Source organism: Haliotis cracherodii, unplaced genomic scaffold (genome assembly GCF_022045235.1).
Source record: "Haliotis cracherodii isolate W230 unplaced genomic scaffold, xgHalCrac1.p SCAF_1, whole genome shotgun sequence".
Lineage (NCBI taxonomy): Eukaryota > Metazoa > Mollusca > Gastropoda > Lepetellida > Haliotidae > Haliotis > Haliotis cracherodii.
In genome coordinates this window covers 17,194,606-17,206,815 of record NW_027266264.1, presented here as the reverse complement: position 1 = coordinate 17,206,815, position 12,210 = coordinate 17,194,606, and the positions used below count along the sequence as shown (strand labels likewise).

Below are 12,210 nucleotides of genomic sequence, written 5' to 3'. Positions count from 1 at the left end.
CTTTCACTTCATACAACTGAAGGTATGTGTAGAGATCACTTAATACTAATACGGGTATTTCAATTGGATTGATAATTTTCATTTCTCACATCAAAACTAGTTTTGGAAAGGAAGCAAGCAGTACAACAACAAAGGCCTTGGAAACATGATAGCTACAAGAAGGTAGATAGGTTTACGTTAAGATAACTGAACACTCCCCAGGAGTGATGTTAGAGTGGTTATATGTCACCAAGTTATGTGATGTAATGCTGATACATACAAAATATTGAGCAAGTCTGAATGATCCTCAAAGACAAATATCATTTTTTTAAAAATAATCATGATAATTTACAATGGCTGATACTTCATTTTAGTTAGAATGTATAGCATAAACACGAACATGTGAATAGACTTTATCTGACTAAGAAAGATTTCTTAAACTGGAATGTTTATGAAGTAACTTTGAACACCTACAGATAGTTCCAGCTGAATCAGTTTTGTACTAGAAGTAAACAAAACAATGACTTTGACAAAAATCTCCTAAAGAAACAAGCTCATCCAGGGCAAGATCATCTTCCTGAGGCAAGGGAGTCAACTGACTATAAAAGTCCAGTTTCCACCCTTGCCCAACTAGACTGGTAATATGGAGTTATGTTTTGGCTGTACTAGCAAGTCTATGACATGTGTTGAGTTCAGTGTTTTCAGTGGGTTATCGATCTGAATTACGGAATCACCGAACAAAATATGGTGCTGTATATACTCAAGCAGTTTGTTTACACCGTTATACTTCACTCGAACATATGACAGGCATTGAAAGCATATAAGCACGGCAACTTGGTAGGCTAACATGAGGTGGGCATCCCTAAAGAAAACAAAGCTAGCTTTGCAAGGCTCTACATCGCACGTCACCATTATGACGTCATATCGCTCATTGTGACGCAAAAAGTATGATGTCACGGTCGTATACAGAAAAGCCCCAAAATTCCAACCTCTCTGTTGTCTCCAAAACGTAAATACATTCAATTTGTTGATTTCTGTCATGTTTTTCTGCACGAAATGTATTGCCACACATCCTTTGAATATTGTAGTAACTGCATCTGTGCATTTTGTAACCTGTAATTGTAGATATAATTATTTAAATATGCCTACCGACAATGACTGAAAATAGTATAATACTATGAATATTAGCTTCCGCAGTGATGCGGCCTTCAAAACAGCTGTTTCAATCAGAGGGGGTTTATTGTGATTTAATAGCCTTTGATTGACCAATAAGAATCGAGTAAATTCCAAATTCATGGTAGAATGTCAGTTAACTCTCTTGCGTCGGGAAGATGGGGCAAGATAAGCTAAACATTAAGCTGAATATCTCCTTTCTTTGTTAAGAAACTGGCTTTACCATGAGGCTGTGCTCAGCTGGATCATCCATTTGAAACTGGTTTGGAAAATTGTAGGAAGAAAGTCTGAAGCAAGTGTCCCATGATTGCACAACCAAGCAAAACTTAGTTAAAATAAAATCTCAACAAAACAAGTCTAAACATATATGCTTAAAACACCTCTAAGGGGCCTCACATATTCCAAAACGCTTACCCAAAACCTTAAAGCACTGTCATACTTAGCAACCCTGAAATCACAGAAATTTAATCACAAGATGAGGTTGTGATGTTGATTATAGAGATCCACCCATATAGGGCCTCTTTCGTTAAAGTCACATGACTCAAATTAAATCTAATACAAGTTCATAAGCTTATCACTCTACATAACAAACTTCCAGAGATGAGACATGAAATTGACAATTTCAACACAAGATCATTACCAATGAAACATTATCTTCGACATTCGTACTTGCAAATTCAAATGGAGTTTGGGATCCATGCCCATAACAAAGTTAAATACACAGTTGTCAGGAGGGAAGTGTATCACCAGGTAGAATTATTTCATCCAAAGACCCGCTCTGTGGTGCAGTGGTAGAGCGTCCTCCAGGAGAGCGAAAGGTCCGGGGTTCGATCCCTAGCTGTGTCATACCAAAAGATGGTACTTGTTGTTACCCAGGCTGGCGCTAGGCATTAAGGGGCTTAAACAAGCACTGGTTGGCTCGGAGTAAGTAAACTGTGTCATGTTAAATTGCGGCATGGTATCTCAGTGGGCTAGCACTATAAATCGGCATCAGTCAAGACTCTTCAAGCAGCCACACACACACTCAAGTGCATGCACGTCTTTATATAAGTGCAATAATCTTGAACGCCACATTAAACACCATTTCACCTCACCCACCTATTTCATCCAAGCTAAAAACATGAGGAATAACAGTAAAGACACAACAAACTGATTATTTGTTTCTTGGCTTTTGTTTTGTTTGTTTGTTGTTTAACGCCGCACTCAGCAATAATCCAGCTATATAATGGCGGTCTGTAAATAATCGGGACTGGACCAGACAATCCAGGGATTGACATCATGAGCATCGATCCACGCAATTGGGATACGTTGACATGCATCAACCAAGTCAGCGAGCCTGGCCACCCGATCCCTTTAGTCGCCTCGTACGACAAGCATAGTCACCTTTTACGGCAGGCATGGGTTGCTGAAGACCTATTCTACCCCTTGTTTGTTGGTATTATCACCTGCATGGCATTGTCTGGTAGTGATAGCCACCTTGTACCTACAGTCTACAGTCTACAGTTCACTGCCTTCAGTTGGCCCACAAAAAAGGATAAATGACCGAACAACGTAACATAGCCACTTATTTAGGCCCATCATTTTTTATAAGTTGGTTTGCAAAATTTGTGGCCTAAAATTCAATGTAGGCGGTCGTAAAAATAAAATAAAAAGAATTCAACTTCCAGGTTAGTCCTGTTTATAATGAAGGAAAGAAGAAGTTTATAAATGTTTAACATGGAAAGATACCGAAAAGAAAAATGAGGTTTGTTTTTTTGAAAATACAGAATTATACATATTATTCACCATTTCTGACCATTACCTAATTGTAAAACAGTCAGCCCAATATGTTTTGGTCAATTTTTTTTTTTCCCCTTCTAATTTCATTTTTTTTGTCAGTCGTTTCATAAACCAACTAAGAAATATATAAGGCCTTATACAGTCACAGCAAGTTGGATTCAAGTCTTTAACAAACCGACATAGTTAGCCTGGAAAGTAAAATGTTATGATGTTTGTCAATCATAATGAATACTCAAGTGAACAGCAATACATTGCCTCAGTTTTTCAAAAGTCCTGATAATAACGCCATAATGGCTTCCAGATTGTGGAGCATTGTGGGAGACATAGGCTGATACAAATGAGGTGAGGTGAAATGGAGGTTTAACAGAGCTTTCAAGTGTGTGTGCATGGCTGCATAGTCTGGAATGCAAGTTTGGTAGCCCACTGAAATACCATGTCAGAGTGTAACACAGATACCCCCTCTTGACACAGTATACTGACAACGGGCCGACCAGTTCTTGTTTTATCGCCAGGCAGGGTAACAACAAGTATCTCCTTTTAACATCTTTTGGTGTCACATGGCTGGGGATCGAAGCACCAACGTTCCAATCTCTGTACAGTACTCTATCCACTAGACCATCCACAGGTAACCAACACAGATGACTTCGCTTCATGTAAAACTATGATTTAAGTTTGTGGTGAACATATCACTGACTGCTTCTTGAGCGTTATCCATTAATAATAGAACATTATGAGAAAACAAAGACACACTCTTTTTAAATAAATGAATACCATATTCGCAGTAAAAAGTGCTCTTGGTGTATAAAAAATTGACACAGGGGGCTCTTATTAAAACCATGTACAACATGTTAATTATGTTGTGAGAGGTCGAGCAGCTGAGAACAAACTTAGTTCAAATGTCAATGAAACTTTTTTGATTACAGCTACTAGGCAACAATAACATACTCTTTCTACATTGCTTTGCTGTCTGTTAAAACAGCCTGTAATAGACACAAGAAAATATGGGCCTTTTATAAAGAATACCTACAAATTTGTTTTGAAGTTGGTCAGCAGCACTTAACATGACAAATACGGTATCTAAGATTTGCCTCATTATCAGTCATGATTATGGACTTATCACTGTAGTGTCTCTAATTAATTGTCAAATTTGACATTTTTTCATCAACTGAATCTTCTTGTCTCTTACGACGAGCACTGTTCAAATTCTGTCTGAATCTTTCAGCCACACTGTCAGTCCACTTGCAATCAAGATACTCAATACCCTTTATTGCTCGTATTGAAGGCGTTAAGAACGAGAGTTTATGTTTTTTGCGCAAGAAAATAGGAATCACAAATTCCTTTTTACTACCTTCATAAAAAAATGATTCTGATAATGCAACATCCTTTTTGAAGCAACAAAAACGTTCTTCACAAAATCTTTGGGTCATAAAAAGAAACATTATTTGCGCTTTCTTCAGCCAATCCTCAAAGTAGGTGACTTCTCCTTTCCCTTTGTCAGGTCCATCATCTTCGATGGCGACAGAGGCCAACTTTTCGTCAAACAACATAAGACTGTTCAAGTGTTTCTTGAGTTCGTTGACTTCCTCGGCATTATCCTCATGGGAGATAATCACTGCATCATACATCACAGTCTCCCGTGATAGGTCAGGCACAGCTATGTCCTCTGTGGATGAAACAAAACTAAATAAATATTACAGATAAAACAGGGTTCACATTAACATGAGAATGGGGCGTATGCGTGTGCTTGTACTAGTTCCGGCTTATGATGGTTTTATAGTGCTAGCCCATCGAGACACCATGCCACAGTTAACATGGATACCACACTCAGACACAGTATACTGACTCCAAGCCAACCAGTTCTTGTGTTATTCCAAGCATAAGGCAGGATAACAACAAGTACCACCTTTTAACTTCTTTTGGTAAGACACGCCCAGGGATTGAAAACTAATTTTCCTCTCTCTGGGAAGAAACTTTATTCATTGGACCACGGAGGCCTTAAATACTCAGGTTAATCACTGATAAAATATATCAAACATAATCATGTATCAAACAGGTATACCAAATGACAAGGAATGAGTAAATGAGTGAGTGAGTTGGGTGTAATACTACTTTTAACAGTATTCCAGTTATATCACGACATGTCAGCTTAATGTGGGAGGAAAGCCCGAGGTGATGCAGGTCTCAGACGTTTACCAGTTAGGTGAAACCCACGAGCACGGGTATGGTGCTGACAAACCTAGAAACATAATCGGGGTGAACCAGGATTCAAACCCGCAATCATAGGTTTCTGGCGTGCCTAAGGGATGCAACTCTGCACAGTGAATCGCAGCGCCTTAGACGACTGGGCCACCCGTCCCCCCAACAAAGAATGAGTGTCAGTTACAAGCAAGGTCCATAGATTATCATCCATTAGTACCTGAATACCGGCCACCTCATCACTATCTGGACAAGTTGTTTTGAAACCAATGACCACTGGATCCTGGTAGCAAAGGGATGTAACTCTTCACTGAGTGGATAGTGACTTCCTTAAACCACATTACAATCTGTGCCTTGGGTTGAGTAGGTTTGAGAAGAGTGCTGTGTTCATAATGTAGTTGCCTCTTTAATTCCATAACCCTTCATTCCATTCTAAAGAATGCTAATGAAACAATGCGAAAAACCTCAGTTACCTGTATGTGTTCTATCAAAACTAATTACTACTTTATAAAATACATGGTTCAGCATTAGGGCTGAGATGGGTAACTCGGGTACTCGGGTCAGGTGGGTACTGAGTAGGACCTGGGTACCCACATGACTACCCGGACCCGTGGTTAGTCACGTGATATATTGTGTCATGACAAAAATCATCTAGAACTCCATGGTTACACTACAAGTCACTGATGTTCGCATTTCCTAACGACCATGAACACATTCCTTCTGACTTCATATGTTTGAATAAAGATAACGCAACTTCATTGAATGCATGACCAGATCCTTTTATACATGTATCTAAATACATTTTACCAGAGCTACGGTCAAACTATTGCCAATCAGACATTTTGTACCCATCTCTTGAGACCTACAGCGGGTACCCGGGTAGGGTTGGGTAATAGGGGGTAGGGTACCGGGGTAGGGTACCGGGGTAGTAAATATAGACTCGTGTCCCCTGAATCTGGCAATGTACATACAATATTGTGGGGACAAGTCACAGATGTGGATGGGGCCAATGAAATCAATATATATATACTAGCCACATAAAGAAACTGTGCACGGAGAAAATATAGATATTAGGGCACACCGTCCACATATGAAATATAGGTTTGAACACAGCAATTATTGGAGACATTCAAACGCTCATGCACGTGCCATGCGATATGACGTCATTGATGGGGGTCTATGGACGTGGAATGTGTTACTGCCTCTGCATCCTGTGCAGCTGCACACAGCATGTGCAACTCAAAATTCGCTGTCACTTTGGAAAGCATGATCTGTGGTCATTCAAAAATTCAAAACTTCTCAGGCGCAGACACAAGCATATCACAAGCAAATCATGCCAAGATTGACAGCTGCACAGCGTCATGAAGCCATTGGAATGATCCGAGCGGGAATGAGGCAACAACAGATGGCAACACATTTCCAATGCCATCGTAACACGATATCGGCATTGGTGAGGCGTCATCAGAACACAAATGACGTTGCTGACCACCCACGTTCAGGACGTCCCCGAGTAACGACGCCAAGACAGGACAGATGGATTCGAGTTACACACCTCTGACACAGGTTCCAAACGGCAGTAACGACGTCCCAGACAATTCCTGGACTGCGCCATATCCATCCCAACACTGTCAGGAATTGTTTACGTCAGTACGGAATTCGACCACGACGCCCTGCCATACGTCCCATCCTGACACACCGTCATCGCGTCAGCCGTCTAGGATGGTGTTGAAATCATGTTCGCCAACCTCGAATATGGTGGAGAAATGTTGTCTTTACAGATGAATCGAGGTTCAACATTTCCCAAGGTGACGGGCGCCAATGTGTCTACCGGCGTTTGGGAGAACGTTATGCATGCAACTGTATTGTGGAGAGGAATCGTTATGGAGGTGGCTCTGTGATGATTTGGGGTGGGATAACAGCACGGCACCGAACCCCTTTGGTGGTTGATCAGGGCAGTCTCACCAGGTGTTGGCTACAGAGATCAGATTCTGAGGCCTGTGGTCATTCCTTTCCTGCAACGTCATGGCTCGGGATTGACATTTCAACAGGACAGCGCTTGTCCTCACACGGCTAGGGTCGCAGTGGATTTCCTTCACCATAACAATGTCATGTTACTGCCATGGACTGCAAATTCTCCAGATCTCTCCCCAATAGAGCATGTGTGGGATGAAATGGAGGGCCGTCTGCGTCGTCTTCCACATCCTCCAGATAACGTCCGTGACTTGGCACAGGATTTGAGGAGGATATGGCAGGCCATTCCCCAGGCCTTCCATGCCCATTTGGTGGACTCCATGTGTCGCCGATGCACTGCTGTGATTCACCCACAGGGTGGTCATACCCGTTTTTGACTTTGTGACTTTGACGTTTGACCCCCTACTCCATTTTGATCTTCTGACGTCATCGTAACAAATGTTGTTCAGGTTCCGTTGAAATTTTCTAATGGTCCGATCATTCAGCTGCTACAGCGTCTGCATCATTTTGTTCTTGCTGTGTTGTATTTCAATCCAGAATATATTTTCCCCGTGCACAGTTTCTTTATGTGGCTAGTATATAATTTGCTACTGACATGAACAATTATGGTAAATAATACCAGTGCAGTTAAATCAGAACTGACATTGTTGTGACACTAGAAACATCCTAATCAGATTCTGTTCCTTATTGTTTTATGTAGTTGTAGACCATAGTCATCAATATTCCAGACATATATAGATCACTCAGCTCCACACTTTAATACAATAATACATGAATTTGGTTGTTTACCACAGTCACAGTGAGTGAGTGGGGTTGAATACCCTTTATAGTAATAGTGCAGCAATGCTGTGGAATGGTCTTCACAAATTGTAGCCATACAAGGAATTGATCCTGGGTCTTTGCTTAATGAGCTCAGACTTTTGATAATTAAGGTAACACCATCACAACCAACCAACCACGGGGCTAATACCACCACAATCAACAAACCACTGGGCCAACACCATCACAATCAGCCAACCACTTGGTTAATACCACTATAACCAATCAACCAACCACAGAAGAAACACCATCACAATCAGCCAACCACTGGACCAACACCATCACAATCAACCAACCACTGGGCTAACAGCATCACAATCAACCCACCACTGGGCTAACAGCATCACAATCAACCAACCACTGGGCTAATAGCATCACAATCAACCAACCACTGGGCTAACAGCATCACAATCAACCCACCACTGGGCTAACAGCATCACAATCAACCCACCACTGGGCTAACAGCATCACAATCAACCAACCACTGGGCTAACAGCATCACAATCAACCCACCACTGGGCTAACAGCATCACAATCAACCCACCACTGGGCTAACAGCATCACAATCAACCGACCACTGGGCTAACAGCATCACAATCAACCCACCACTGGGCTAACAGCATCACAATCAACCCACCACTGGGCTAACAGCATCACAATCAACCCACCACTGGGCTAACAGCATCACAATCAACCCACCACTGGGCTAACACCATCACAATCAACCAACCACTGGGCTAACAGCATCACAATCAACCAACCACTGAGGTTTGTTTGTTTATTTCTTTGTTGTCTACGCCGCACTCAGCAATAATCCAGCTATATGACAGTGGTTTGTTAATAATCGAGTCTGGACCAGACAATCCAGTGTTTGACATCACAGGGTTTTATGCAACACACAAATGTGTGTCCAGTACGCACAAATGTAGAGAATGGAAGCAGAAAAAGAATATTCTGCATCACTTGGGACGTACAATAATATTCACTGAACCTACAGCCCATCAAGAGCAGTTATTGGTGTCTGTCATGTCATGCATCAATCATGACCACTGTCCACATGATCATTGATTCATTCCAGGCTCTAAACTAATTGGGGGCGGTCGGATGGCCTAGTGGTTATAGCATTCGCTCGTCATGCCGAAGACCCGGGTTCTATTCCCGACATGGGTACAATGTGTGAAGCCCATTTCTGGTGTCCCCTGCCATGATATTGCTGGAATATTGCTAAAAGCGGCGTGAAACCATACTCACTCACTCACTCTAAACTAATTGTCAAAACACACAGAGTACTGCACCATTACTTTACAGGACCCTCATATTGCTTGCATGGACCCTTAAAATATATTATTGGGGGTCCCTAGACCCCCACTTTTGTATGTCAAGGTAAAACCCTGTATCATGAGCATCAGTCCACGCAATTGGGATATGATGACATGGGTTGCTGAAGACCCATTCTATCCCGGATCTTCACTGAGGTAACATTATCACAACCAACCAACGATTGAGATAACAGTACCAGAATGATCCAAGCAATGGTCATGATATCATTTACTCTTTGGACTCGTGAAGGTCCAGGTTAGAATAGGTCTTCAGCAACCCATGCTTGCTGTTGCTTGTCGTAAGGGGCGACTAACGGGATCGGGTGGTCAGGCTCGCTGACTTGGTTGATGCATGTCATTGGTCCCAATTGTGTGGATCGATGCTCATGTCAATCACTGGATTGTCTGGTCCAGACATGATTATGTACAGACTGCCATCATATAGCTGGAATATTGCTGAGCGTGGCGCAAAACAAAAAACAAACAAACATTTACTCTTTGTCATATCATTCACGACAGTAAATTACCTTTCCTAGTTTCTTCTTGAACTGGTGTTGTTGATGGGGGTCCTTCTTGTTGTGGAGCTGGTTGATATGTTTCTTGGTGTTGTGGACCAGGATGCTGAGCTGCACACCGGCTATCTCCATGGGAAGGAGCACCGGTATGTCCGTGGCCATGATGAGCACCATCTCCTGTTGCATGTCTCTGATCCGGTCTGGATGACTCAGAAGGTATATCATGTAATGGTGTCGCTGTGTCTCCAAACATGCTTGGTGCAAAATTGACTTCTGGCGAGAAGGGCACAGCGTCATTTTCCAGATCTGAGGTTGGCAGGCTTCGGTACTCCGTGCTGTTCCTTTTACTCCTTTGTCTAGCACCTGGAGTGTTGTCCCCATCAAAAGAAGTTTCAATTTCATCTGGGTCAACACTTGATTCTTTAAATGTGCTGTCCATTTTAGGCCTATGACGTCATCCTAATATGTCAGTGAAAACAGTAAAAACAAGTTGGAGCATTGTAAAGATTGTCAGTTTACACATATCAATGCTTGAAAAATATGTTTGGACAAACTTCACCCAAGTTGTAACATTGTAAAGATTGTCAGTTTACACATATCTATGCTTGAAAAATATGTTGACACAGTTCTTGATTAAAATTTTGAAAACTGAACAAACAAACATTCCGGAATGTGTAATATATGGTTGAGATTGTATGGCAGTGCTTCTCACGTACTGTGCAACACCTCCTCTGTTCAAATGTTTATCCCTCAGAAGGGGGAGATGGACGATAATTTTGACAGAATCAGTCTTAAGGGCCATAACTGTCGTTCAGAATACACCGGGCTAACGTTTTTGACGTTGCATGATTAGAAAACTCATTCCGACTGCCACTTTCATGATCTGGTAAGAGACGCTTTGATCCTTCGGATGAGAGGTCGTTCTGACGAGGCCCGTAATGGGATGTCCTCAGATCTTTGTTTAGCAATAGCGAGAACTAAGATGTGATTTTAATGAGACTGGTCTGCACCATACCCGTGCTCGTGGGTTTCACCGAAGTGGTGAGACCTGCATCACTTCAGGCTTTCCTCCCACAAAAAGGCTGACACGCCGCGATATAACTTGAATATTGTTAAAAGCGGCGTTAAACCCAACTCACTCACTCACTCCAACTTATACATGCTATTAGTATCCCATATCATGTAGGACCCGCATGGGAAGAGGAAATAGACCACGCATCTTTTGTGTTGTTTGTCCCAGATTAGTGATTCTGCATTTTGGAGACAGGGTGGCATATATTCTAGGAATATGGTTGATGTTTAGAAATCAGATGAGAACAGCGATTGAGGTTATCCCTGACAGGTAAGTGACAGCACAACCACTAAGGGTGAAGACACTACTGTTGCTGATTATGGTATTAGAGTGAGTGAGTGAGTTTAACGCCGCTTTTAACAGTATTCCAGTTATATCACGGCATGTCAGCATTATGTGGGAGGAAAGCCCGAAGTGATGCAGGTCTCAGACGTTTACCACTTCGGTGAAACCCACGAGCACGGGTATGATGCTGATAAACCTATAAACATAATTGGGGCGATCCGGGATTCGAACCCACAGTCATATAGGTTTCTGGCGTGCCCAAGGGACACAACTCTGCAACTTTACCCAATATCTCTTTTTTCAAATTTAATTTTGGTCAAGCATTTCTGATTTAGAATGCCCTAAAGTATTAAAATATGAAACGCTGATATATTGACTTGACTCTTAATGAGGCTGTAAATAATGTTGATATCTCATATAATACAACCACAAGTCGTTTTTTTTTTTAATAAAGTTCTATTGTGGAATATACATAAACTAAACACAGTTACTAATATATACATATGAGAGAGAGAGAGAGAGAGAGAGAGAGAGAGAGAGAGAGAGAGAGAGAGAGAGAGAGAGAGAGAGAGTGAGTATGGTTTTACGCCGCTTTTAGCAATATTAAAGCAATATCACGGCGGGGGGCATAAGGAAATGGGCTTCAGAAACCGGGTCTTCGGCGTGACGAGCGAACGCTTTAACCACCAGTCTACCCGAGAGAGAGAGAGAGAGAGAGAGAGAGAGAGAGAGAGAGAGTTTATTATAGTGTCACATGTTACATACACTTCATACTAAAGCACGTACACAAACAATCCATATAACATCCGTCCAGGTATGGCCTACGAGACACTAGGAATAACATCACATGTATAACGTCACGATCCGGTTATATATATCATGTATAGTAGGCTAGCTTGTGTTAAGAAACCCCGAGTCCCAATGAAAGTTGCGATAATGATCTAGCAATAGTTTAAATAGTGAATATGTAAAATCATGTACCTACCATATACCAACAGATTAAATATTAAATTAATCGTAACACCGTACAGCTAATACCAGTACATATCTCTTGAACAAACAGAAAGTTAGCATGGAGTGGTAAAATCCGTTATCGCTACCG

The 12,210-nt window shown here is 41.7% G+C and overlaps 1 protein-coding gene across 1 annotated transcript; it reads right to left on the bottom strand.

Annotated features, from left to right (window-relative positions):
* Positions 1-3,654: 3,654 nt before the first annotated feature.
* LOC139473675 (uncharacterized) lies at positions 3,655-12,198 on the bottom strand. Its single transcript, XM_071256379.1, has 3 exons — positions 12,094-12,198; positions 9,764-10,215; positions 3,655-4,594 (listed from the first exon to the last, which is right to left on the bottom strand). Exons 2-3 carry the CDS (start codon positions 10,151-10,153, stop codon positions 4,586-4,588), a joined length of 399 nt encoding a protein of 132 aa, XP_071112480.1. The 5' UTR covers positions 10,154-10,215; positions 12,094-12,198; the 3' UTR covers positions 3,655-4,585.
* Positions 12,199-12,210: the final 12 nt, after the last annotated feature.